At 59.9% G+C, this 25,790-nt stretch overlaps 9 protein-coding genes across 9 annotated transcripts; 6 read left to right on the top strand and 3 right to left on the bottom strand.

Annotated features, from left to right (window-relative positions):
• Positions 1–612: 612 nt before the first annotated feature.
• BXZ73DRAFT_53066 (uncharacterized protein) lies at positions 613–1,259 on the top strand (the record flags this gene model as incomplete). Its single annotated transcript, XM_048020929.1, has 2 exons — positions 613–994; positions 1,066–1,259. The coding sequence occupies 2 exons, from the start codon at positions 613–615 to the stop codon at positions 1,257–1,259; spliced, it is 576 nt and encodes a 191-aa protein (XP_047873834.1).
• Positions 1,260–1,821: 562 nt separating this feature from the next.
• On the top strand, positions 1,822–4,404 carry BXZ73DRAFT_53052 (Pkinase-domain-containing protein; the record flags this gene model as incomplete). Its single annotated transcript, XM_048020925.1, has 6 exons — positions 1,822–2,354; positions 2,418–2,549; positions 2,682–2,751; positions 2,915–3,312; positions 3,367–3,700; positions 3,760–4,404. 6 exons carry the CDS (start codon positions 1,822–1,824, stop codon positions 4,402–4,404), a joined length of 2,112 nt encoding a protein of 703 aa, XP_047873833.1.
• Positions 4,405–5,411: 1,007 nt separating this feature from the next.
• Positions 5,412–7,285, bottom strand: BXZ73DRAFT_92282 (Sucrase/ferredoxin-like-domain-containing protein; the record flags this gene model as incomplete). Its single annotated transcript, XM_048026308.1, has 7 exons — positions 5,412–5,576; positions 5,994–6,259; positions 6,386–6,442; positions 6,562–6,810; positions 6,894–6,981; positions 7,036–7,112; positions 7,165–7,285. The coding sequence occupies 7 exons, from the start codon at positions 7,283–7,285 to the stop codon at positions 5,412–5,414; spliced, it is 1,023 nt and encodes a 340-aa protein (XP_047873832.1).
• A 1,629-nt stretch (positions 7,286–8,914) lies between these two features.
• On the top strand, positions 8,915–10,246 carry BXZ73DRAFT_92281 (manganese peroxidase isozyme precursor; the record flags this gene model as incomplete). The annotated part of the gene is made up of 7 exons (XM_048026307.1): positions 8,915–8,975; positions 9,039–9,071; positions 9,095–9,184; positions 9,235–9,385; positions 9,450–9,843; positions 9,903–10,061; positions 10,118–10,246. 7 exons carry the CDS (start codon positions 8,915–8,917, stop codon positions 10,244–10,246), a joined length of 1,017 nt encoding a protein of 338 aa, XP_047873831.1.
• Positions 10,247–10,586: 340 nt separating this feature from the next.
• BXZ73DRAFT_105354 (FAD/NAD-P-binding domain-containing protein) lies at positions 10,587–13,429 on the top strand (the record flags this gene model as incomplete). The annotated part of the gene is made up of 9 exons (XM_048016219.1): positions 10,587–10,667; positions 11,200–11,833; positions 11,889–11,974; positions 12,031–12,041; positions 12,104–12,792; positions 12,903–12,993; positions 13,049–13,184; positions 13,239–13,292; positions 13,352–13,429. The coding sequence occupies 9 exons, from the start codon at positions 10,587–10,589 to the stop codon at positions 13,427–13,429; spliced, it is 1,860 nt and encodes a 619-aa protein (XP_047873830.1).
• A 439-nt stretch (positions 13,430–13,868) lies between these two features.
• Positions 13,869–15,957, bottom strand: BXZ73DRAFT_92280 (uncharacterized protein; the record flags this gene model as incomplete). The annotated part of the gene is made up of 5 exons (XM_048026306.1): positions 13,869–14,432; positions 14,545–14,922; positions 14,994–15,099; positions 15,156–15,712; positions 15,784–15,957. The coding sequence occupies 5 exons, from the start codon at positions 15,955–15,957 to the stop codon at positions 13,869–13,871; spliced, it is 1,779 nt and encodes a 592-aa protein (XP_047873829.1).
• A 216-nt stretch (positions 15,958–16,173) lies between these two features.
• BXZ73DRAFT_92279 (Mov34-domain-containing protein) lies at positions 16,174–17,419 on the top strand (the record flags this gene model as incomplete). Its single annotated transcript, XM_048026305.1, has 6 exons — positions 16,174–16,256; positions 16,311–16,317; positions 16,403–16,593; positions 16,649–16,730; positions 16,796–17,140; positions 17,231–17,419. The coding sequence occupies 6 exons, from the start codon at positions 16,174–16,176 to the stop codon at positions 17,417–17,419; spliced, it is 897 nt and encodes a 298-aa protein (XP_047873828.1).
• Positions 17,420–18,017: 598 nt separating this feature from the next.
• Positions 18,018–18,691, bottom strand: BXZ73DRAFT_105351 (uncharacterized protein; the record flags this gene model as incomplete). The annotated part of the gene is made up of 3 exons (XM_048016218.1): positions 18,018–18,350; positions 18,407–18,450; positions 18,502–18,691. The coding sequence occupies 3 exons, from the start codon at positions 18,689–18,691 to the stop codon at positions 18,018–18,020; spliced, it is 567 nt and encodes a 188-aa protein (XP_047873827.1).
• A 772-nt stretch (positions 18,692–19,463) lies between these two features.
• Positions 19,464–25,457, top strand: BXZ73DRAFT_53086 (uncharacterized protein; the record flags this gene model as incomplete). The annotated part of the gene is made up of 6 exons (XM_048020934.1): positions 19,464–21,019; positions 21,078–23,180; positions 23,240–23,792; positions 23,847–25,050; positions 25,110–25,148; positions 25,213–25,457. 6 exons carry the CDS (start codon positions 19,464–19,466, stop codon positions 25,455–25,457), a joined length of 5,700 nt encoding a protein of 1,899 aa, XP_047873826.1.
• Between the last annotated feature and the right edge of the window lie 333 nt (positions 25,458–25,790).

The following is a 25,790-nucleotide window of genomic DNA, read 5'->3' as shown; positions in this document are numbered from 1 at the left end:
CTCGCAAGCAGACGAACACACGGCCAAACTATCCACAACCACGCCATCTCGGGCCTCGGGTTCCGGCTACCCAGGACTAGCCCCATCACCGTTTGTCTCACTTCTTAGGTCAGCTCAATTAATGCCACTTGTGCTCTTTGTGGTCTCCGAGCTTCCGGGTTCTTTGTCTAGAGGGGAGGACGGGTAGCTGGCTAGCTGTTAGAGTAAGTGATCTGCGTTCGTCGAGTGCCTACACAGTGGCTTTCGGTTGCGATACAGTATACGGCGCGAACATACCGCTGTAGCACTGGGCAAGGAACTTTCAACCGAACTTTATGTTTGCATCCCACCGAATGTCGATGTTCCATATCCACATGTCGCGCAGTGCTGAGGGGACGTGCTTGGAGATCGACGGCTCCGTGCTCTCCCCGACGGGGCCAATACTTCGGCGGTCCAGGAAACGGTGGAGAAGCTAGATGAATGCAGTTCTGTGGATGGCTATGTGAATGCTGGATGTGTACACGAAAGTTCAGGCGCAGAGGTACAGGCACTGCCGGAAGGGGAAACTGCCATAGGCGGGCGGTGAGGTCATCAGAGAGGGAAGGGGCGCGGCGCGTGCGGTGGCAGTAAGCCATGTCCTCTGCTGAGTACGACGATGAGCAACCGACCATCCGCATAAACATCCCCCAACGCTTCCTCGTCCTCCCTGGGGCTGCGGTCCTCACCGGCATCACCATCGGCCTCTTTCGCGGCTCCCGGACGGCCTCCCTCAGATTCCTCGCCGAAAACGCGCACCGCGCGCCGCGGACCGTGCGCGGCTGGTACCTCTACAACAAGTCCAAGAACTACCGCGTCGCCCTCGGCGGACTCAAAGGGGCTGGTGCGGAGGCTGCCCGGCTGGGGCTGACGGCTGCGACATGGGTCGGCATTGAGGAAGGCTGCGCCCGGCTGGGGGTGGACGACGCGCAGGAGGCCGTCGCAGGCCTGGGGACCGCGACCCTGTTCGGTGTCATGTGTGAGTAGCGTGGTCGTGGTCGTCTGCAGTCCGTTTGCTGTCCTCGGTGCTGACGGCCTTCGCGAACCCAGACCGGCTTCCTGCGGCCACCTTCCGGCGGACCGTACTTCTTGGGGTGGTGATCGGGGGAATGCTGAGCGGGCTGCGGTGGAGCAAGGGCCGCCTGGAAGAGCAACTGGAGAGACACAGGGAGGAGGTAGAACCCGGCGCGGGTGTGGAAGCGGGGGCGGGGCCGGCGGAGAGCCTGGCGGCGAAGGGGAGCTAGGGCGCTGGTCGTCGGCCATGTCCGTCTCGGACGTGTGAGGGGCTCGCACCCAGGCGGACACACGCCCGGTCTGGGGGTGGAGCGGGGTGGATATATCGAGCAGATAGGTGATGAATATAGGGAGCATATGACGACCCGTCCCAAACGCCTCCATATCTAGCCTGCGCTCATCCGCTCTTAAGATCGTCCTCCCCCCTCTCTCACTTGCGACCTCTCGCCGATCATGCTAAAGTTCTGGCCATCCAATCCTGCCGACCTTACCCCTAGGGCGGGGCCCAATGGCCAGGAGCGCAAGAATCCTTTCGATGTACCTGATCTCATGGCCAATGCTGCTGGGCAGCACCAACAACAGCCTACGTCCCAACCGCTGCCGCCTTATCACCACCAGCTGCTCAGCACTCCCCAGCATCTCCTCTCGCCCTCTATCTTTGGAGGCCCAGCCCAGCCCGCCGTCAATGGCCCCGAGCCTCCGTCCCAATTAGGTCCCTTGACGCCCTCTGCGACACCTCTTCCTTCCGCTCTGCCAACAACCGGCCTCTCTCTTCATGCCCCCGTCTTCAACATGCAACAACCACCCACTCCTAAGCGTCAGAATGGGAAGGGCCCTGGCTCCGCGGGCTCCTCCTCTTCCTCCGGCTCATCAGCATCCAAGACAAACGGCACTACCCCAGCCACTAGCCTCGCCAACAGCTCCTCTGCATCGATACACTCATCCGTCCCATCTAGAGGCCAGATTCACGTCAAACTCATCCAGGCTCGCGGTATCAACGTCCGCTCGTCGATAGCTCGTCCGTACGTCGTCGTCCAGTTCGAACAGAACGAGTTCGTCAGTCGCGACCCGACGGAAGAGACCGACAAGGAAGTCAAGGGCATTGCCATCAGCACACTGTCCCGCACCTCGTCATCCCAGGCCGTCCAAACACTAGGAGCGATCAACAACAGGGCGAACGGAAGAAACAGCGGCGGAGCGAGCACTCGGAGTAGCGCAGAACCTACGCCTTCCTCGTCGGTGGGCTCAGGCAAATCGCAGCCGGCAGGGGTGTTTGGGGCGCGCATTTCCGCGCACAATCCGGTGTGGAAACATGAGGTGTCCTTGTGAGTAATCCCTTTCACATCGCCGCGCGCGTCTCGTGGGTCCTCAGTGTACGCATTGTTTAGCGACGTCACCTCGGAGCAGTCCGTGGTCACTCTATGCGTCTATGACCGCTCCCTGTTCGAGCACGCCTTCTTGGGGACTGTTCAGATCAAGCCCGCACTCGTCCATGAACATACCGTCGACCAGTGGTATAAGTGAGTGCTCCGGCACGCTCCATGTTGCGGAATCCACGTCTGATCGCCACCCGCCAAAACCTTGCCCCGCCCGACGACTCGAACTGCGGCTTTGGTCACGACCCTCCCTCGGACACGCGACGCTGCGTGCAGGTTGGAGCCGTACGAAAATGAGACGGTTAGTGGGGAGATGAGGGTGCAAATTACGTTTGAAGCGAACCAGGTGGGCACCTGACCTGCACGTTTCCGCGTCGCGCTCACTCACCACGCGTCGATTGCCTTTCCTCTGCCACCGGCAACCTCTCCCCTCGCCCGATCATCCGTTCCCCACACTTCCCACGTTTCCCGCCCCGTGTCGCCTCCACCGCCCGCCACTACGTCACCAGTCCCGTCGCGCGCTCACACCCCGTGATTTCGAGTTCCTCAAGCTCATCGGCCGCGGCACCTTCGGTCGCGTCTTCCAGGTCCGCAAGCGCGACACCAAGCGCATATACGCCATGAAGGTGCTTTCCAAGCGCGAGATTATTGAGAAGAAAGAGGTCGCACACACCATAGGCGAGCGCAAGATCCTGCAGCGCTCCCTCGAATGCCCCTTCCTCGTCGGTCTCAAGTTCTCGTTCCAGACGGAGACGGATCTCTATCTCGTCACTGACTTCAAGAGCGGCGGAGAGCTTTTCTGGCATCTCCAGAAGGAAACGCGATTCTCCGAAGAGCGCGCGCGATTTTACGTCGCAGAACTTATTCTGGCGCTTGAACACTTACACAAGTATGACATCGTTTATCGGTCAGTCTGCCCTTCGCACAGCTTCTTCAACGGATAGCTTATCTATGCGCTCAGTGATCTCAAACCCGAGAACATTCTTCTGGACGCGACCGGTCACGTCGCACTATGCGATTTCGGTCTCTCTAAGCCCGACCTCCGATCAGATGAGCTCACGAACACCTTTTGTGGTACTACGGAGTACCTCGCCCCTGAAGTCCTCCTCGACGAACATGGATACTCGAAGCTTGTCGACTTTTGGAGTCTTGGTGTCCTCCTGTTCGAGATGTGCTGTGGGTGGAGTCCGTTTTACGCCGAAGACACCCAGCAAATGTACAAGAACATCTGCTTCGGCAAGATCAAGTTCCCTAAAGGCGTTATTAATGAGGACGGGAAGCAGTTCGTGAAAGGAGTGCGTTACTGTGCTCTGCTTTAGGATGGATGTTCGTTCTCATCGCGCCCCAACAATAGCTCCTCAACCGCAATCCGAAACATCGCCTAGGCTCACACCGGGACGCTGCGGAACTGAAAGAACACGCGTTCTTCAAGGTGATTGATTGGGAGGCGCTCTCGAAGAAGCAGGTCACACCGCCGTTCAAACCCGTGGTTGAATCGGACGAGTCAGTCGCCAACTTCGACCCCGAGTTCACTTCTGCCGATATGCGCGAAGTTGGTATCCAAGACGTTGACCTTGACGAGGAAGACCCCTCTGCCGACTGGGTCGCCATCTCCGCTAGTGTCACCACCCCCTCACACATGCCCAACGGTCCGCTAGGTAGTGACCAGCCAAAATCGACCACCAGCCCCCTCCCCACACCCGCGTTACCATCACCAACTCAAACTCAAGGAATCGACATCGTGAAACCGAAGAAGGCGAAGGCGGACGCCCCACCGCTCACCAACAGTGTCCAGGAGAACTTCCGCGGATTTACCTACCACGGCGAATCCATTATCATGCCGCCCGCAGGCCTCCTCGCGTTGGAGAAGGACGCGCCCGAGCAGGACGCACACCCCCCCGACGAAGACGACTCTGAGGCGCCCGCAGGCCGGTATGCGAAGTCGAGACGGATAGGGGACGATGCGTTCGCCGACTTCGACGACGACTTGCGCGCATAGCCAGGGCGTTTCGACTGCGTTCTCCCCCCTGCTGTCGCGCTTTAGACCTCTCGTCCAACACTCCTCACCCTATGGATTCCTCTTACAGCTTACGGTGTATATATGGCCCCTTCAACCACCCCCCATTCGACGATGATATGCAGGCCTCTGTGTCCGCTTATGGTTGTATCATACACCCATGGTGTACGCTCAGCATACATGTTGGACGGTGGCATGCCTGTGCAGATCGGGCGCGTGTAGTTAATGCTCTCTGGTCGATGTTCATCATTATGTAATAATACGCACAACTTCTCTCGTCTCCAGTGCAGGTGAAGGAGGCTCGAGTGTACATTTGATGAGCTAGCCCCGTTCGCTGCAATGTTGATTCCGAATTCGGTCTGACAGGCCGACGCGGACGACGAGTCAACACTGGACAGCCGAACAGTCGGCAACACATCTCCTGTTGACTGTAACCTGTAGTGGGTTTGTCGCAGCTGTCGTAGCCGTGGACGAGAGAAGGTGATTTGATACAGAGCTGGTGAGGTCGACTTGGTTCAGTTCTGGATCAGAGGACATTCGGCAACGGTTGGGCAACGGTTCGCGTCGAAAAGCGGATGAATAGCTGTCGTACGGCTTAGACGACTGGAAAATGTCGATCCTATGCGTCGAAGAGGCACGCACAGCGACTTCCAACACTTTTTGCATTTCCACGGCAGGAAAGGCTTGCTGACCAGCGTGGATGGGCCAGATGACGCCTCGCCGCCATGTAAAACGTCGAGCTGGGCGGATGGATGCAGCCGTCCAGTGCATCTCACCAATCCCCGCATGATTCCCATCGGATGTACATGTCGAATCACCACGCTTCTAACTTTCAATCCGAAGGCGCCGCTAGCGCGCACGGTGGCAAGCCGCCGTACCTTTTTCGAAAGCGTTGCGGTGAAGTCGAAGAAGTGATATTGTATGGGCGGCCCAAGGACCTGGATGCCAACGTACGATACCCCACCGCAGAGCCGGAGTACCGTTGCCCGCTACCACTCGTGCAGGCTCTGGTGGCCCGGCGCGCACAAGTTCATCCCGCCCCGGAGCAGCGCCGGGAGGATCCTCCCGCCGATGATCGTCTCCCTCACGATCGCGTCGACCTCGTGCGGCGTGACCCGACCGTACCACACCGATACTCCGCGAGGGGTGTTGATCTGCGCAGACGACGGTCAGCGCTGTGCGCGTCGGTGGCCCCGAAACGTAACCGCCGGACGTCGCCCCACGCACGTCCGCAAACTCCTTGGCGGCCTCTGCGGACGACTGCGCCGCCACGGGGTTCGAGACCGCACCGGGTGCGGTGAGGTGCGAAACCATACACGATTCTGACATGGGAAGTGCGATGGGACGCGAGCCCGAGATGCAATGCGCGGCGCAACGTATTTCCGCGTTGCGCGTCGCTCAGCAGCCGTGACCGGCCGCGCTCCGCGCCGTTCTGTCTGACCAACAAGGCGGTGGATCGTGGAAGAGTGGACGCGGGCCGCGGGCCACGCCAATGTGTGCAAATACACCTTCCCTGCACGGCGAGACACGAACGGACTTGGATAGATCCAGACAGAACGGGAGTAACTCACGATGACATTCCCGGCGTACTTGTGTCCGCCGATGTGTGAGCAGAACACGATGAGTGCGCGCTTCTCTTCCGCTGCCGCCGCCAGCCGCGCGCGCATGGCTGCCTGGCGCGCGTCGGCCCCGACGTCGGACGTGTCTGCTGCCGCGCCGCCCTGTGTGCCTGCTTGCTGGAGCGCGGGGTCGTCTTCGAGCGCAGGGCCGTGCAGGGACGGATCTTCGACCTCGGTGTGCACCTCCCACCCCTCGCGCGCGAGCGCCGCGGTGAGCGCTGCAGCGGTATTGCAGAGTTGGACAGCGTGCGAGCCGGCGCGGGTGTGCCGAGGGCAGGATCAGCGACTACGCAGGACGGAGGGAGATGGGCGCGCGCTGCGCGTCGCGCGAATGAATGACTGACCGTGCTCGAGCTTTGGGGCGGCGATCGCGCAACGGTTGTCGCGCCTCTTGTGGGAGCCTTTGGGGCGGCATCGTCGGGTGCAGGTGCGGGACGTGTGAGTCAGTGAGACGGGCGTCCGTTATCGGAGGCAGCACGGCGAGCGGCGAGGGGGTGGGACACGGGAAGACGAGACTTACAGAGCAGAATGACACACGCGTACGGCAGGATCCAAGACTTCGCGTTCGGGCTTGGCTCCGGAGGCACATGGAGGGGGACGGCAGGGCTGACTGTGTGCTCCCAGAGCACGGCAGCGCCCTCGCGCGAGTTCGTGACCTCGGCCAGGACGATGTAGTCGGGAAAGACGAGCACGGTCTCCTTGCGGTCCTCGTGGGATACGGGGCGATGGCTGCCGTTGAGAATCGTGATCTTCTGGTGCTTTGGCGGGGCTGCGTCAAAGACCCCCGACAGAGATATGGGTGCGTTCCCATTGGCGTCGCCTTTCAGGACTTTCGGAAGGTGGAGTCCCCACGAGGTCTCATGGTGAGATGTGCGGCGAGCGTGTCGCCAACCGCCGTGACGTCTCGGGCCCAGTCTGTCTTGCCCGAGGAAATGACAACCTGGTGGTCGCGCTCGGATGGCGGATGAAAACAGAGTGAGTGTCATCAACGCACCTGACGCCCGTAAGGCTTTACAGATCCCAGCATCTCCATCTCCGCGTCCACGTCGAACTTTGGGTATTCGTCGTGACCTGCATAGCTCTAATGGGCCCCGGGAGTACACGAGCTAGTGATAGGGCTCACCAAGATCACAGGGATCCGAACAAGCTCGGCATAAGGAGTCAGAGATGGGCACAGAGGCCTCCCGAAGCTTCTCTGCAGCATGCTCGGCCTCGGGGTGGTGGCCGAGGGCGTAGGCGACCATTTTGCGGAAGAGCTCATGAGTCAAGGAGCAAGAGCTTAAGAGCTTAGAGTGAAGTCAATGCAGCGAGGATACTAGAGTTGAGACAGCCTCGCCGTCGGACACGGGGAGCAGAGCGCATCAAACGAGGATATTTGCATGATCGCTGCGGGCCATAAGACACGCGAGCTCGGTGTCGGTGCGGTCGTCGGGCGAGGAGGGTGACGAAGACGGACGGCGGGCAAGGGGCGTCTGCTGACCTATCAGATAAGATGAGGCATCATCACCCCGGGTCATCTCAGACAGTGCGCGCGTGGCACTCGCGTGGCCTGCCCGAGGCCGTCGTGCGTCGCCGATGGACACCACCGTCGGACATAAGCCGTTCCTTCCTGGCGCCCTTAACCATCCCCACTCTCAACGACGCCGGCTCCTGACGTACTCCCTGCCGCGGGAAGCTCTGACAGTCCCTCGCCTGCGCCTCGCCCTCTCCCGGACCGCCTCCTCGGTGTTCTCAGGCGTTCGACTTACCGGTCTGAACACATGGTCCCTTGGCGAAAATCCTACACAGTTCCTCTCTGTGCTCACGCCTGTGTGATTTTAAGTCTCTTGGCGTTGGCAATCATGATTCTCTGCAGAGGAAACGCGGCTCTTGCCCGCCTCCATGGGACTTTCTGCGCGCCATCGTGGCACATACCCACCCCATCCCATCTCTTTCCCACCTGCCGCTCTCCCATGCCTGTCAACTACCGGCCCCAGCCACCCCGACTGCGCGGTTGCAACTTGCGTAGACCCCTCCCGATATGGCTCTACCGCCTTGTACAGCCCCGTCCTGCACCTCTTACCTTTGCATCTTCCCAGGGCCGTTTGACGTGCTCAGTTGCCTCCTCGTCGTCAACGCGGGCACTCCCCTCGATCACTCTAATGCGTGGGCACGGCAGAGGAACGTCTTGATCAGCATGCCCCTGGGTCCATATGCTCTGTGGTCAAATGGCAAGCCTCTTTGTCAGTTTCGGGAGACGTCCCAGCAAGCGCCCGAGCAACTCATCGCGCAAATCCCATCCTTCAACAGAGGAACAACTACCTTTCGCTGCGTTCATGGGATTTTTTCTAGGAGCAAGGCACGTCTATTTCCAACACGGGGTCCTCCCTCACCTATCTGTCACCAACATCTTCCTCATCATGTAGCTATCTCTCATGAAACCGTTGTTCTTGCCGCCTTGAATACCCACTACCGTCATCTCCGGGACCGGATCCGTGGATCCCGAAACCCGTACCCGTGGAATCGGTTCCTGAGCCCGGTGGCCGTCCTGGAACCGCGTCTAAACTGCGCTCAACTCTCTTTGCCGGCCGCGTCTATCTCCACCGCGCCTGGAATGTCAAGCCGCCCGTGCCCCAGGATTGTGAAGCCTGAGAGTCCTAGGCACGGCCATTCCTGATTTGCTGCAGCGCTGTTCGGCAGTGGGAACTTGCAAACGTGTTGGGTGTCATTGGCTGATTGTTCCTTCTAGCTCAGACACTGCTCTTTTCGGCAAGCAGACATGTACACCGACACGGCGCGCTGTGGCTGGTACGAAAGGTATATAACCTATCTCGCATCGAGGCGAAGAGGACAAGACACCCCGGTCTCCTACATCCTCTCTCACATCCTCGACAATGGCCTTCAAGATCCTCGCCTCGCTCCTCGCGGTGTACGCCACTCTCCAGGCCACCAACGGTGCACCGTGCTATATTCTCTATCTTGTCGATCCCGTGCTAATATTGGCCCTTGTTCTCTCAGCTGCCCTCACGCGCCGTGTTGCTTGCCCCGACGGTGTCCACACTGCCACCAACGAGGCTGCTGCCCGCTCTTCGACATCGTCGACACTCTGCAGAGCGAGTTCTTCGACGGTGGCGAGTGTGGCGAGGAGACCCACGAGTCTCTCCGTCTCACCTTCCACGACGCCATTGGCTTTTCGCCGCTGCTTACCTCGCAGGGCAATTTGGTGGTGGAGGTGCCGATGGATCCATCATGGCCTTCGCCGACATCGAAACCGCCTTCCACGCCAACGGCGGTATCGACGACATCGTCGACGCCCAGAAGAGCTTCATCGCCGCGCACAACATCACGCTGACTCCCGGCGACTTGTACGTATTTGCTCTGACACGACCCCACGACTGCGACGCTTACGCGGTGTGACTCCCCCCATAGCATCCAGCTTGCCGGTGCCGTCGGCTTCTCGAACTGCGCCGGTGCCCCCCGCCTCCAATTCCTCCTCGGCCGCCCTGCGCCCACCCAGGCGTCCCCCGACCTGCTCGTCCCTGAACCGTTCGACACCGTCGACTCCATCCTCGCCCGCTTCGGCGACGCGGGCTTCTCCTCAGACGAGGTCGTCGCGCTCCTCGCCTCGCACTCGGTCGCCGCTGCCGACCACGTCGATCCCTCGATCCCGGGCTCGCCGTTCGACTCCACTCCCTCGTCCTTCGACTCGCAGGTGTTCATCGAGGTCCAGCTGCGCGGCACCGCTTTTCCCGGCACGGGAGGCAACCAGGGCGAGGTCGAGTCCCCGCTCGCGGGTGAGATCCGTCTCCAGTCCGACTCCGAGGTACGGGCCTTGCTCCGGCTCCCATCCCTCAAGCGTTGACCTCCCACGCCTGCCCACAGCTCGCCCGCGACTCCCGCACGGCGTGCGAGTGGCAGTCGTTTGCGAACGACCACGCGAAGCTCCAGTCCGCGTTCGCCTCCGCGATGGCCAAGCTCGCCGTCGTCGGCCAGGACACCAGCAACATGGTCGACTGCTCGGAGGTCCTCCCCATTCCCCCTGTGAGTCGCACCTTCCCGTGTTCCCATGGCGTGCTTCGTGCTCACACGCCGTCCAGGCCGCGAACACCGTGCCGCACATCCCCGCCGGTCTCAGCAACGGTGACATCGAGCAGGCGTGCGCGACCGCTGCCTTCCCCACTCTCGCCGTTGACCCCGGAAGCATCACCTCGGTCGCCCCTGTGTAAGTGTCGCTTATCTCTGCTCGCTCTTCGATTTGCTCACCGGAATGTTGTAGCCCCCCTTCTTAAATTAGTCGCTATCACGGGTTGCAGAAGTTCCAACGTTTGCGGTGGATATAGAGCCCTCTCATCTTGCTTCACTTAATGTATGGGTCGCTGTGTTAGAGATAGACAGGCTTATTATGGCAATGGGATAGAGTTTTTCTGCTATGCCGATCTGCCGGGCGATGTGTACGCTACTTTCGGATGCCAGTGAATCCGGCCGTTGCAAGTGCCTGATTAGGGGCTTAGCACGACTATCTGACGGCTTAGCACAGCATCCCGCATCGCTTGTCTCTGCACCACCATGTCCGGCTTGCTCGGCTCCGCCACCACAACTTGTTGCCTCGCACCTGCGGATGCCGTTGGTACCGAAAATAAGTGGGACGTATATAGCCCATGGGATAGGTGAGAGCGTTTATTGCCACGATTCTCGTGAACGTGAGTACTGGCAGTGCTGACTGATCACAAACTCAGATTCGCGCAACTGAACGACTGTTCAGGATGCTATGATATCAGCCTCACAAACGGTACATTTGCCTCCCGACCTCCTTGTCGATGGCGAGAAATGCAGAAGATTGATATTCTAGTCTCATACTATACAGCTTTTCCCTCGCCGTGCCACGCAAGCATCCTCTCGAGAACAGCCCACGGGAGAGGTGAGAACAGCAAGGGCCACAACCCGGTGAATGCATATCACAAACTAGTCGTGCAGTTCAGCGACAACACACCGTACAGGGGATCTGCATGGAACTTCTCACTCCGTCATGGTGCACTGGGGGCTAAGGTGCACTTGTGAACCGTGTCAGTTCTTCCCGGAGGTAGGCCATTTGAATGGACATGCAGTGGGTAGATCTGCCGTCTTTTCCCATGAAGTCGAAACGCCCGCACCAACTCCGTCACTCAAATCCCTGGCACAGAAGACATCCCCCATCGTCTACTCGCCCCTCTCGCAATCCGAGACTGGCCAGCCGAGGAACCCTCCCACATACCCATCACACCCGTTTCAAATGGAACAAGTGGACCCCCAAATCATCGCATCAGACTGGCTCTCGAGTCTCCAGTCCGCCCTCGACGCGAAGGACTCAATCGCCTTCGCCAACGCCTTCCTCTCCGACGGCTGGCTGCGCGACTTCCTAGTCTTCACCTGGGACATCCGCTCCCTCACCGGGCGCACGAAGATCGCGGGGTACCTCGGGGGCGCCCTCGAAGCCTCTGCGATCTCGGACGTGACTCCGGGTCTCGAGCACGCGCACATCCCCCCGCGCGTCGTCCCTGTCGCGCAAATGGGCCCGGACGTACACGCTGTCGAGCTCGCGTTCACGTTCGAGTGCGCGCACGGGCACGGTCGTGCGCTCGCGCGGCTCCTGCGCGACGCGGGCGGCACTTATCGGGCGCTCGCCGTGTTCATGGAGCTCGCGGACCTCGTCGGGCATGAGGAACTCCGCACAATGCCTCTGCGGGATGATATGACGGGTCTACCTGGGCGTGATATGCAGAAGGAGATTGCGGAATACGTCGAGGAGATGGAGACGAAGCCGTACGTGCTTGTGGGTACGTGTGCTTTCGCCGCTGCGTTGTGTGGGCACCCTCTGATACTGGTTGGTAGTGGGTGCGGGACAGGCGGGGTTGATTATGGCCGCGCGATTCAAGCAGATGAACATCCCCACTCTCGTGATTGAACGTCTTCCGCGCGTGGGCGACTCGTGGAGGAATCGGTACCCTTCTCTGACGCTCCATACAATCAGTAGGCAGCACACTCGTAAGTAGTAGCAATTTTTGATGCGTGCATGCGCTGAACTACGCACATACACCCACCTCTAGTACTCTACCAACTTACCCCACGAACTGGCCCGAGTTCACCCCGCGCGACATGCTCGCGGACTGGATGGAGAATTACGTCTCCACGCAAGACCTCGTCGTTTGGACGAACACCGAGTTCGAAGGCCGCCCGGTCTACGACAGAGCGTCCGCCACCTGGGACGTCACCCTCCTCCGCCAGGCACCAAAGTCTCCCTCCACCCCGCGCACATCGTCCTCGCCACCGGCACCCTCGGGGCCCCGCGCCTCCCCGCCGTGCGCGACATCGAGCGCTTCCCGGCCGCGTCCTGCACTCGGCCGACTACCGCGGCGGCGCGCCCTTCGCGGGCGCGCGCGCGGTCGTCGTCGGCGCCGGCAACTCCTCGATCGACGTCTGCCAGGACCTCGTGCTCGCCGGCGCGGCGGACGTGACGATGGTCCAGCGCTCGCCGACGTGCGTCGCCGGCCGGGACGCGTTCGCGGTGGGCCAGCGCGCGGCGTACCCCCGGACGTGCCCGCGGACGTGATGGACTTCCGCGTGGCGGCGTGGCCGTTCGGGCTGCTGAAGCGGATGGCGATCGCAGGCCGGCCGGCGGCGGAGGCGGCGCAGCGGGAGCTGCACGAGAAGCTCCGCAAGGGCGGCGTGCAGCTGTACATGGGGCCGGAGGGCCAGGGGTTGTACTTGCTGGTGGTCGAGAAACTGGGGGGGTACTGTGAGTTTGCCGGGCGCGATGGCGTGATGCGGCGACTGCGGGTGCTGACGGTGGGGGCGTGCAGGGCTCGACAAGGGCGGCGCAGACTTGATCGCGGACGGCAAGTCAAGGTCAAGGCGGCGTGTCGCCCGAGCGGTTCACCGGGAAGGGCATCGTGCTCAGCGACGGCACGGAACTGCCGGCCGACGTGGTCGTGTTTGCGTGCGTGTTTCACAGAAGCTCTGCCCCATCCGCATGGTTGATGTTGTTGACACAGAACCGGATATATGAACATACGAGACGTGAACACGGCACTGTTCGGCGCTGATGTGATCGAGCAGACAGACGAGGTGTACGGTCTGGATGATGAGGGAGAAATCCAGGGAAGTTACCGGCCTTCCGGATACCCTGGGGTCTGTGATGTCCCTTTCGTCTTTGCGTTCAACGCTGACGAATGAACCGTGCAGCTGTGGTTCGCAACCGGTACATTCTCGACCTGTCGCTCTCAATCAAAACCTCTGGTAGGCTCTCGGGCTCTGTGCTTGATCGGTGTTCAAGCACTCAGTTTTATGTGATACAGGCCCTCCAGCTGAGAGCCATACAACTCGGGTTGCTTAAGCACGATGGTACTCGGGCGGGTTCTGTGGACAACATCTGAGGGTGAATTATTGCTCTGTAACAGGCGAATGCCAAGGTCTACATCTACGCTGACTGGGGCAGATTATTGCAGCGTTCCGAGTGGCATATGAGGGAAGTTGTACAGATTGCGATTCAAACGATGGCACAAGCATTGAAACAGGCTGGATGGCGTTATCCAGCACTTTGGCCGAAGACGGACAAGATAGACCACGGCATGCTACAGAGCAAGAAGATGCGGAAAGGGAAGGAGGGCTATGGACGATAGGTGTATACCAGTTGCAATGTGCCCAGGGCTGTGATGATGAAACGAGACGAGATGGGACCAAGTATTCTGGGAAGCTACCGGCCTTCTGGATACCTCGCAGCTCGAGACGTCGCAGATTACTACAAGATGTAAGTAAGATGATTCAGAGGGGTATGCATGGGATGAGTCGCCGAACCGATGCCAACACGAGCATCTAAATGGGCTGGAGGGCATTATAAAGCGAATAGCTGGTTTCAGAAACGTGTCCGTAGATGGCGGGTGCGGCAGTAGCTTGATCCATCTCGGTGTCGCTGTCATCGGGCCCCAACATGAAGTAGACCAGCTCAGACTCGGGCTCGGTGCGCTCAACGATGTGCCCCTCGATGATGGCCAGCATCTCTGGACGGCTCGCCTCGACCTCTCTAATCCAGCGCTTGCTGACCATCCACCGCACGACGCTTTTGGGGGGCAGGACGAGCCCGTCCTTGGGCGGGCCGTCCCGGCGGACGCGCCGCCCGGCGCCGCGCTTCGGCTTTGCGGCCTTCTCGACGCGGTCCTGGTCGTCGAGGATACCGTAGAAGCGGCGGAGGCGTGAGCTGCGCCAGGGCGGACCGCGCGTGCGGAACGCAGGCACCGGCTCCGCAGACGGGTCGGTCGGGTGCGGGGCAGCCCCGTCGGACTCTTCAGAGGACATGCACTCGGCCTGGAGCGCGCTGTCGAAGACGGGCTGCGCGAACGCGGGGAGCCGTGTGCGCGCGTCGGTGCGGTTGCCGAGCTTCTGCGAGATAGGGCGGATCGTCGTCAGTCAAATGCGCCGGGGACGATTGAGATAGGGAGAAGAGGGCACAGACTGGACTCCAAGCCCGCGATGATGACGAAGGGATGCTCACCGTCTTCTTTCGGAGGGCGCGGCGGACCTTGAGGGCCTTGGTATCTTCACGCTTCTTCAGCTTCGCGGCCGCGGTCTCGTCCACCTGCGCCCTGTACTTCTGCCGAAGGGTGGTGAAGACCTGTTCGAACGCGGCCTCGACATTCTTCTTCACGAACTCTTTGTCCGGTACATGCCGGTACTTGTGACGGTGCGCCTTCAGATCGGCGACAATTCGTTGCTTCATGGCGCCGTTGATGGCCGACTGCTTTGACGTCTTATCCCAGACAAAGCGGACAGGCGCGTCCGGGTCGACGGAGAGACCCTCAAACGCACTAGGAGGGAGTGCTTCCCCATGCTGGAGTTTCATCAACTTGCGTATGTGTATCCGGACAGCATGCTGGCAGGACTCATTTCAGCTCGGGCTCGGACGTCGAGTTGACACGTAACATACATGTATCGTGAGGCAACGATATCGTGCCCGTTCTTCCGCTTTCGCCGTTGGTCAACTGTGGATGCATCAGAGTCCTCGGAATCGCTGTCGTAGTCACTGTTATCTTCTATGACATGCCGAGGCCTTTTTCGTGTTTCGGGTTCAGGTCCGGGGTAAGGGGTGCGATGGTTGCCGGGGACAGTATGCTCGACGGTGGCGTAGGAAGGGAGTTAATCTCCGAGAACCTTTCCGGGACGGCGTTCGGAGGTGTGTTCGGCGGCAGCTGCTGCACGTGTGCTCCTGGCACAGCCAGAGGGCGTGACGATGAACCCTGCATGAACATGGGTTGTGGCGCCAGCGGATGGTAGGGAAGGGGGGACACAGGGGACACGGGAGTCGGTGCGAACGAAGGGGAGGGGGAAGCGTACGCTTCGATATGCGCCGTGGAGGGAACGGTCTCGGCTGGGAGCATATTGCGAAGCTCGGCAGGCATAGTGAAGTTGGGGTGAAGGCTGAGGTAGGTCTTCATCATGGTAAGCTCCTGGCGCATGTCCGCGATTTGTTTGTCGAGTTCCACCTTGAGCTGCATGCGCTTGGACTCCTGGTCGTTCTCCCATCCCACCCGTCGCGACCTCTCTGCTACGAACGCGTTTCTGGCAGCATTGACAGCCCGGAACATGTCCTGTGTGACTGGCACGGCGTGGCGGGGAGGCGACGCCTGTTGTACGACAGGAGATTGTACGACGGGGATGGAACTCTTCGAAGATTTTAGGGAAGCATATGCATTTTACGATAAGCAACGTACTGCACGGATGTATCCACCGGTACTTGTGCGAAAGCGAGCTCTAGCTCGCTTCTGTGAGGAGCACTTGGACGAGGCAAAGTCGAGAGTGCCGGAGATATGGGCGGGGAGGTTTGGGAAGGTGCGCTAATTTGCCTGCGTTTCGTTCGTTGCACGACGACATGAGGATTGAGAGCATTTGAGAGCTCGCTGGAGGACATGGCATCGCGGAGGACGAGAAGGAGGTGGGAATGGCAGGCGCCCGGAGTCGGACCGCGGTCATTATCGGCGTCTGTCCGACATGCACGTGCTCCGCGTACCGACGCGTCAGCGACGCGCGTGCGTAAGTCCCAGACAAGCGGGGTTGCACCTTTCCTCCGACTCTCACTCTCCCCGACACCTACCTGTACCCCTCAAATCGCTACACTAAGAACACTATGGAATCTGATATGGATGCTTTGCTGGCTCAGGCCGCGGCTCAGCGCGGAGGAGGAGGCGGTGAATTGCAGGTACCGGACAAGTGCGTTCTCTTTTCACGCATTCTCTGCATTCTGCTCAAGAGTTGCAACTTCAGTGGCGAGGTCATCCACATATCTTCGCTTGCTCTGCTCAAGGAAAGTTTATCTCACTCGAGTCCCTCAACGTAGCTGAACGAAAGCGATGTAGATGTTGAAGCACGGCCGTGCGGGTGTGCCGATGGAAGTCATGGGCCTCATGCTCGGGGAGTTCGTGGACGAGTACACAGTGCAGGTCATCGACGTTTTCGCCATGCCTCAGTCAGGGACGACCGTCTCTGTCGAGTCTGTCGATCACGTATTCCAACAGAAGATGGTGGACATGCTCAAGCAGACGGGGAGGTGAGTCTCGTCCGCTGCACACGACCCAGGCGGCCTAGAACTGACGTTCTCGAAGGTCAGAGATGGTCGTGGGATGGTACCATTCGCATCCGGGCTTCGGCTGTTGGCTCTCAAGCGTCGATATCAACACGCAACAGGTATAGCCCTTGTTCTCGCCCGCGTTTTGGCCCGGTGGCGCCAGAGCTGACGTACACCTGCGCAGTCGTTTGAGCAACTGGATCGCCGCTCAGTAGCCGTGGTCGTCGACCCCATTCAGTCCGTGAAGGGCAAGGTGGTGATTGACGCGTTCAGGCTTATCAACCCCGCAATGGTCCTTCAAGGACTGGAGCCCAGGCAGACGACCTCCAACATCGGCCACATTAACAAGCCCTCAATCCAGGCGCTCATTCACGGGCTCAACCGTCACTACTACTCGATCGTTGTGAACTACCGGAAAACGGAGCTGGAGCAGGCAATGCTCATGAACCTTCACAAGCGGAATTGGACAGAAGGTCTCACACTGCGTGACTTCAATGGCCACAAGGAGTCAAACGAGAAGTCCATCAAGGTACGTGCTCGCACGGCTTTTCTGGCGTGCGAGGGCTTGGCTCACGACCGTTTCGCTTTGCGTGCCCGCCGTGGTCTCGGGACCCTGCAGTCCATGTTGGCATTGTCGGAAGCGTACAACAAATCTGTCCAGGAGGAATCGACGCTCTCGGCGGACCAGTTGAAGACGCGACACGTGGGCAAGCAGGATCCGAAGCGGCATCTGGAGGAGGAGGTGGAGCGAGCAATAGGAGATCAGGTGGTCCAAAACCTGGGCACAATGTTGCTCGCGGAACTGTAACTGTATCACTATCCCGGACTTCGCCTTTAAGCTTCTGCTCGTCCGCCGTCCGGTCTGTATTGACGTTCCCTCTTCTCTGCTTCCGCTCCGTGGGCACCCCGTCTCCGGCCCTAGCCTCGTTCCGTCTCCGAAGGCGGAGCAGGGGCGGCAGGGCGCGGGAACGCGATAAGAACAATGTCTGCGAGGGTCACCGGGCCCCGCCCATCTCCAGTCGCGCTGAGCTTGGGATCAGGCAGTGCTCCAGTCTCGTCGTCCAGAAGCATGCTGGGCAGATCATGCGACTGAGCCATGACATAAGATGGAAAGTTCTTGTCTATACCAAACTGCACATGGTTCGTGATGGCGGAGGAAGCTGAACCATCCGGGGTTCCGTTTAAATGAAGATATTCACCGGAACACAGCGGCGACCATTTTGGAAGGCGTACGCCGAGATGTTAGTAACGGGCGAATACTGTTGCGACCAATTAATGTTCTTCCTTTTGCTCCGTCGGTCGATCAGAACGCAAGAGGACCGAAGGCGTGGAAATGTCCCGCATACTCGCCCGAGGGGAGATATTAAATTGGGAACATACGAAGGCGTGAGATACAAAGTACCGGGCTACTGGTGAGCAGCGTGCCGCTCGGGGTAGAGAGAGCGTCTGCTATGCATTGGGATGAGACCCATCATTTTGGCGCGACGAATGGCCTTGCCTATCCTGCGCTGGTTCTTCCACGTGAGATGCGTCTGAGTGCGCGGCTGGATCATGCCCATGGAATTGACGAAACTGGAGAGCAGGGAGGTGTTCCCCATCTCTCGCAGTGGGTTCAAGCCGGACTGGTGGAAGATGTCACGTTGACGCGACTCATCGCGACCGGGCCCAATGCGGTACGGCTTCGAATTGGGTTTGCGGCGGCTCTGGTACTTGAGCGAGTACTGTATCGGCGTAACAAACTGCGGTCGCGTGTGTGGGTTTCGGATGGTAGATGGTGCAGCAAAGGTTCACGTACCTGTCCGGGGGCAGCCCGAGGAATCATGGGAGTGGTGGTCACCACTGCAAGTGCTACTTCAGCAAGGGGAGATGAGATGAAGAGGACGTGCGTACCTGGCTTGCGCTCCCATGACGTTTCTTCTGGAAGCGAGTCCGCAGTCTCAACCAGCTTGTCCGCGAGCTCAAATATCGGGTCCTCGTCTTCCAGCACGAGTGCACGGGTCGCGTACTGACGCACGACAGCGGGGAGGGCGAGCGCACGGGTGCGCGAAGTGGTGCGGAAGGCACCAAGGAGGGCAAGCATGGTGGGCCCGCTGGGAGAGGTGGCAATAGGAGAATGTTAGCCAACGGGGGAAATGCGAGCGGGTAAACGAGCGAGAGTGGCAAGGTGCAGTTGACAAGATGGGGTGCTGACCTTGAAGAGAGGGGAAGACAGCGAGGGATCCGGTGACCCGTCCGTGAGAGGTCGATCGAGCAGCAAGGCGCGGGGGCGGGAGGCGGGCGTGGCGTGTCGCCTGCAGGTCCTGGTGACGAGAGAGCGGGAGCAGCTGGCGGACGCGGACGGGCGCGTCGAGGTCCGAGCGGTTCTCTCCGGCGCTTCTGCGGCCAGGCCCAGCCCGAGGGCCCGGGCCCCCGACCACCGCACGATGCTCGCCCTGCTTTCCTTTGTGTGCGAGCCTGTGCCCCGGCTGGTGACCGCCTCTGTGCGCATACACCGAGAAAATGATGACATACGAGCCGTTTTGAAGCCTGGAGGGGACGGGCGCACGGATCGAGGAACAGGCTTCCGGGCAAAATTGGTGTGAGAATTGAAGCATGGACGGGCGCTTGGTGCTGAGGAGCGCGGGCGAGCGAGTGTGCGCGTATTGAGACCAACTCTGAATCCCTCCTCGTCTCCAGGTCACCGCCGCCCACCCCGTTATCACTCCTCATGCCAACACTCGCCTGAATCACTCTCCACCCTTGGCCTTTACCACCACGTCCCTCCGTCCCTCCGCCTCTGCCCCGCCCCCGCTCCCTCCCAGCCTTCGGGCTCCGACCACCACCCTCTCCCGCCGCCCACCTACGGCACCTTCATGTCCGACACGAGCCTGCCTCGACGACAACCTCCTAGCCCTCTTGTCTTCTCTCCCGAAACCGTCCTCAACCCCATCCAACCCACTGCCAGTAGCAGCAGCACCGCAGGCAACTTCAGCAATGGCACCGCATCCTCCACCGTCTCTATGCCCTTCGTCAGGCGACATGTCACACGTCGTCTCAAGGCCGCCAAGTCCGAATGCGACAAGGAGCTTCAGCGTGTCACGAACTCCATAACGGCCTTCTTTGAGGAGCGTCTGCGCGAGGGCGACGCAGAGCAGGAGCGCGACCAACGAGACGTGGAGCGCGATCGCGAGTCCCAGGCGGGTGATATTGAGCCTCTCCGTGAGGCCTTCGTCCTCCAGCCACAGGAACTTCGGTCTGCGCTCCAGTTCGACGACGTCAGTTCAGATGGCGGCTACGAGGCAGAACCTGAAGGCCATGGGCACAGTCGACAACGTGCGTCTCTTGACGAAGATCATCCTAAGCAGCCCACGCTGACCCATCGGATCTCATCCTCCGGCCTGCTCACAGCGTCTGTCTCATCCACGAGCCCATCGTCCTTGCGACGACATCCGACCCTTCCACGAGAGCGCTCCATCAACGTGAACACCGGAACTTCCACTCCCGCATCCTTAGCGACGCCCCCTCCCGAGGCAGTAAGCCCACGCAAGCAGGGCGAATCCTCCCGCTCCGGTCAATGGGCCGGTCAGAGTTTGGCTTCGCGTCGTCTTTCCCGCACTATCCACATCCCCGTTCGCCCGCCCCGTTCCGGTCATAGCTCCCGGTCGACATCGCGCTCCCGCTCCCCGCTCCCTCAACGGTCGAGTTATGGCGAATCGAGCATGAACCGTCGATCGTCCCGTATACTCGTCGACGACCCAGTGGACCCCATTATGACCACCCTCTACGAGATCATCGCAGTCGCAACGGACGTCATCGACATGTCCATTAACCAGCTCACCGCAAACCCCAAGGTCTGCGAGACCCTTGTCCAAAGGGTACAGAACATCGGCAAGGCGTGGGACGAGCACCCCGACTGGCATGGGCGGAACTGGTATGTGCAAGTGCTCCTCGCCATCGCGAGTTTGAGCCGTGTCGTCGAGTGGTGGGAGGCCGAGAAGCAGTTCTGGAACTTCGATGACAATGACGATGAGCAGGAGGAGCCTCTCACCTTCGTCATGAAGCCCGCCGAAGAGGAGATCCCCGCGACCGCCCCTGCCCGCCCTGACCCGGAGAACGCTCTTAGGCTGACACCCGAAGAAGAATGTCGACTACGGATGTCTCGCACGACCAGTCAGAACAGGCGGTCAAGGGACGAAGCCCCGAAGGAGATCGCTGCATCTGCTCCACTGCATGAGCCCACCACGACGGTGCCACACAAAGAATCTGACCACCCCAAGCATCCGAGCACAAACGAGTCTGCGCGCGTCTTGGCAACGGAGCGCCTGCGGCTACAAGCAGAGACCGCTCAAAGTCAGAATATCGTGATGGAGCTTAGTCTAGATGGCGACCATTTCATCTGGATCAACTACGCATGGCACAGCGCTATTGGGTGCGTGTTTTGTCATGACATGACATGGATACCGCTCACGCTGACTGCCGTCGACCAGTACCGACCCGGAGGATTACTTCGGCACTCGCGTTTCCAAGTTGCTGGCCCCTTCTGACTGGCACGTGTTTCGGGATGCAACGCGACGACTGCAGGAAAACGACTCACACACCATCGAGGTCAAGTTCAAGCTTCGAATATCTCCCAACGATGACTCTTCGGGCTCTTCGAATCTCTACCAGCAGATGGAGGGCAGTGGCATGCTCATGATCGACCGAGAGGATGGTCGACCGACACATTCCATGTGGGTCGTACGGCCTGTCGGCGCTCCTGAAGTTCTCCAAGCACCTCCTTCCATCCTTCTCGAGACCGGGAACGTAGGCGACGAACCAGGATCGGCCGAGGCAGCACAAGTCGGATTTGGCAACCGTGGCGCGATGGAGCCAGTGACGCCTTTCCCATTCGCACGACCGATCAACACCTCCCCGATCCTCTGCCGCATCTGCGAGTGCAGCGTCCCACAGTGGTACTTCGAGAAGCACAACGAGACCTGCAGCGAAGTCCACCGCCTCGAGGCCGAGATAGCAGAATGCAACGAGTCCATCTCCGAGCTCCGCAACACGATCCGAGAACTGCAGATCGCCATCGAAGGCTCGCCCGGAACCATCCCCGAGTATCGTGGAATGCCCATCTTCCTGCCCTCCTCATCACCCGGCTCGTCTTCTCCGCTCCAGCTTCTCCGCGCGCCGCTGAAGATGAAGCGCCTCAGCGTCAAGAAGATGCAGCGTCAGTTGCTCGAGCAGCTCGACGACATCCTGCAGACTGCTGCGGAGGTTGCCATCCCCGCGCTCAAGGAGGACGAGGCGACGGAGCCGATCGAGCGCCAGCGCTTGCTCTCCCCTGCCAGCGAGCGCAAGATGTCTTCCATCCGCCACTGGAACCGGCCGTCCATCGAGGACGCGGCCCTCACGCAGCTCATCGAGGACGTCGAGCGGCTCATGCGACAGAAGATCGACAACGTTGTGCGCATGCAGAACACGATCAAGTACTCGGAGAAGATCCGCCAGGAGTGGGAGGAGAAGGTTGAGCAGACCCTCTCGTCGTACAACGATGAGAGCTCGAGCGAGAGTGAAGAGGAGGGACAGGAAGAGCACGAGGTTGAATCTGGTCGAGAGGAGCAGCAGCAAGAACAGGGCCAGGCGTCTGATGAAGACGATGACCATTCGAGCACCACCTCGGAGTATGCGTTCACAGGTCAGCAGGGCTCGTCCGACCCCACGCCCGTCGCATCGGCATCACCCATCCCGTTCAGCCCAGGACGCGAGCCACCGCCTGCTTCTGCTGTGATGATCTCTTCGAGCCTCCCCTCCGTCTCTGCTGTTCCGGTCCCTATGTACTGGCAACAAACGCACACACAGCCGACGCGCAGCTCGACTCCCTCGTCGATCTCGTCTCCTCTCGCGTTGGCAGCTCCAATAGTAGCCTCTCATCCTGATGACCAGCCCCCGCATATGGACCTCAATGAGCCTTCACCGAGTCTGCCCATCTCCAGCATGACTATTCGTGCCCGGCGCTCGCCTCAGAACCTCGAGCCCAAACTGCTCATCACGCCGCCTCTTTCCCCTATGGTCTCTCCCCAGGATTCGTCTCATGGCACGCGGAGATCTCACCGCAGGCATTCCGCCGCCCAGCCCGTCATCAGCCCCACCGCATCGTTCTCTGGCACGCCCTTGTCACCTCGTCTGCCTTCGGTCGCACCTCTCTCGAGGACGACGCCGACGTCAATCAAGGACTTCGAGATCATCAAGCCTATCTCGAAGGGCGCGTTTGGATCCGTCTTCTTGGCCAAGAAGAAGGCGACTGGGGACTATTTCGCGATCAAGGTGCTGAAGAAGGCGGACATGATTGCTAAGAACCAGATCACGAACGTCAAGGCTGAGCGTATGATCCTCATGAAGCAAGCGGAGTCGCCGTTCGTCGCGAAGCTCTACTTCACGTTCCAGAGCAAGGAGAACCTGTACTTGGTTATGGAGTATCTGAATGGTGGCGACTGCGCGGCGCTCATCAAATCTCTGGGATCTCTTCCCGAGGAGTGGGCGCGGAACTACGTTGCCGAGGTCGTGCTGGGCCTGGACTACCTCCATCAACGAGGCATCGTGCATCGGTAAGTTATCTTTTGGCGGGGTGTCCGCATTTGGGGGGCTAATTCGTATGTTCATATAGTGATTTGAAGCCGGACAATCTGCTCATCGACCAGCATGGTCACCTCAAGTTGACCGACTTCGGATTGAGCAGGATTGGTCTGCTTGGTCGTCAAACCCGTGCTCCTCAGCTTCTCTCTGACCGCGCTGCTCGTGGTCATACCAGAGGCTCACCGAGCTCGAGACCGCCTTCGATCGATTCTACGTACATGACACCCTCTCCTATGTTCCCAGCAGATCTTCTCTCGGGTGGAGGTTCGTACTTCAACCACAGGACACCATCACTGCCTCGCCCCGGGTCATCACCTTATCTGCCCCTTACAGATGACCCGAGCGAGTCGAGCGGTTCGGAGTCTCTGGCTTCGGGTTTCTTGTCGTTCCGCAGGAACGGCAACACCAAGCAGCTCTCCGATAGTCCTCTTCAATCGTTCGCGACGGAACTGGCGAACGACCTGCGTTCGCATCCCACGCCTGGAGGCACTCCACCTGGTGATCAGAAAGTCGTGGGTACCCCAGATTACCTGGCCCCTGAGACAATCCTGGGATTGCGTGGAGACGACGCGGCTGTCGATTGGGTACGTCCTTTTGGTGATCTCTATTGTGGCTCTCTTGTTGATCATGGGATCCAGTGGGCGCTTGGCGTCATTACCTACGAGTTCCTGTACGGGATCCCTCCATTCCATGATGAGACGCCTGAAAAGGTGTTCGAGAACATTCTCTCGGGGCACGTTGAGTGGCACGAGGAATTCGTCGAGGTCTCACCGGAGGCCAAGGATTTCATGCAGCGGCTAATGACCCTGGACCCAACCAAGCGTCTTGGTGTCAACGGTGCCGAAGAGGTCAAGGCTCACCCCTTCTTCGCGGGGATCGATTGGGACCAAATCACGACGACCGAGGCGGCGTTCATCCCGCAGGTCACCGATCCCGAGTCCACAGACTACTTCGACCCTCGCGGCGCGGTGCTACAGCTCTTCCACGATAGCGAGCAACCAGCTCCGGCTCAGCAGTTCACCTCCGACTCCGTTCCCTCAACCGTTGCTGGCTCAAGTCATGACATGCCCCCACCGAGTGTGCCCGCGTATAGCAACCGCGACCAGGCAGCATCTCCAGCCGACGACGACTTCGGGTCTTTCAGCTTCAAGAACCTGCCCGTGCTCAAGCAGGCGAACGAAGACATGATCCGGAAGATGAAGACGGATCAGCTAGCGCCCATCACACATGCACTCTCGGAGTCCTCGGGCCATTCTCGGCGGAAGAGCATATCGAACCGAGTGGGTGGCAAGAAGCCCTCGAGCATTGTCACTCCGGTCGACACCACCAAACCGCCACTGCCAATCCCGACAAACCCGCCTTCTCCCGCGACGTCGACGTCCTCGATTTCTTCTTCGGTGTCTCGCGGGCCTCCCACTCCTGGTTCCGCCAGTAGCCATGCGCGAAAGCCGTCCGAGTTCGGTGCGGTCGAGCGCTTCAAGCTCAACCATGGCGAGGGCGGAGACATCTCGCGGCGGAATTCGATGCCGAGTAGGCTGCGCACCGCGTCGATCAGCACGACCGACGACTCCGTGAGCGACTCGTGGAACGGGTCCGTCGTCCCACACACGCACTCGACGTTTGCCTCTACCTCCGAGGGCCTGAACACCCCTCCGTCGAGTGTCGCCTCCATCGACCTCAAACGGGCGCCCGACCCTAGCGACAGGGCGGTGACGTGCCTGCTCGCAGAGGACAACCCGATCACGGCGAAGATCATCGAGACGCTGCTGATTCGCCTGGGCTGTCGGTGCGTCGTCGTCGCGGATGGGTCGGAGGCCATCAGCGTGGCCATGGGCGATATCAGTACGTGTCATTTATGCTGTGCTACGTGCTACTGCTGACGCTGTTGATTCCGCGAACAGAATTTGACTGCATCCTGATGGATTTGCACATGCCCATCTGTGAGTCTGTTTGAGTGTCGATTGCACTGCATGCGGATCGGACTGACATGTTCCTGAACGACAGTGGACGGTGAGGGGGCGGCGCGGTATATCAAAAGTACCAACAATAGGAACACGTCCACACCGATCATTGCTGTCAGCGCCTATAGCGGCGTGGAGGCGACAGAGGACCGGGACGTGTTCGCTGCGTACCTCGCGAAGCCCGTGCAGAAGGCGGACCTGGTGGCAGCGATGCGCCAGCTCGGCTTCAAGACGTCTACTGCTCAAGGGCGCGGACTGGCGGCGACCAGGTTGACCTCCGCTCGGTGACATTGGTGTATATCTAATCATGGTTCCATCTCCTCTCGCTCTCTCCTTATCGCCCCATTACGATCCCCATCCTCTTCTCGAATCTCAAGCTTTGCGCCGCATCCTCGTTTTGAGTCTGTGTCGAGTCCTGCTCCGTTTTCGTTCACAACTGCTCACGTCACGCCCCGTCATGCCTCGTTCATTACCATTACCACCAACAGTCACATCATGCATCTTTCTCCATTGTCCACACTCGCAACATCTCATCTGCCTCGCACTCTTCGAACCTCCCCCCTTTGCATCGCCCCCCTCTCACACACCCCCTTCACCCTCTCTCATCCCCGCCTGCCACGT

This window comes from Epithele typhae (genome assembly GCF_022376455.1).
Source record: "Epithele typhae strain CBS 203.58 chromosome Unknown BXZ73scaffold_64, whole genome shotgun sequence".
Classification (NCBI taxonomy): Eukaryota; Fungi; Basidiomycota; class Agaricomycetes; order Polyporales; family Epitheliaceae; genus Epithele; species Epithele typhae.
Note: the sequence above shows the minus strand (reverse complement) of the source record. Positions and strands in the feature narration are given on the sequence as shown.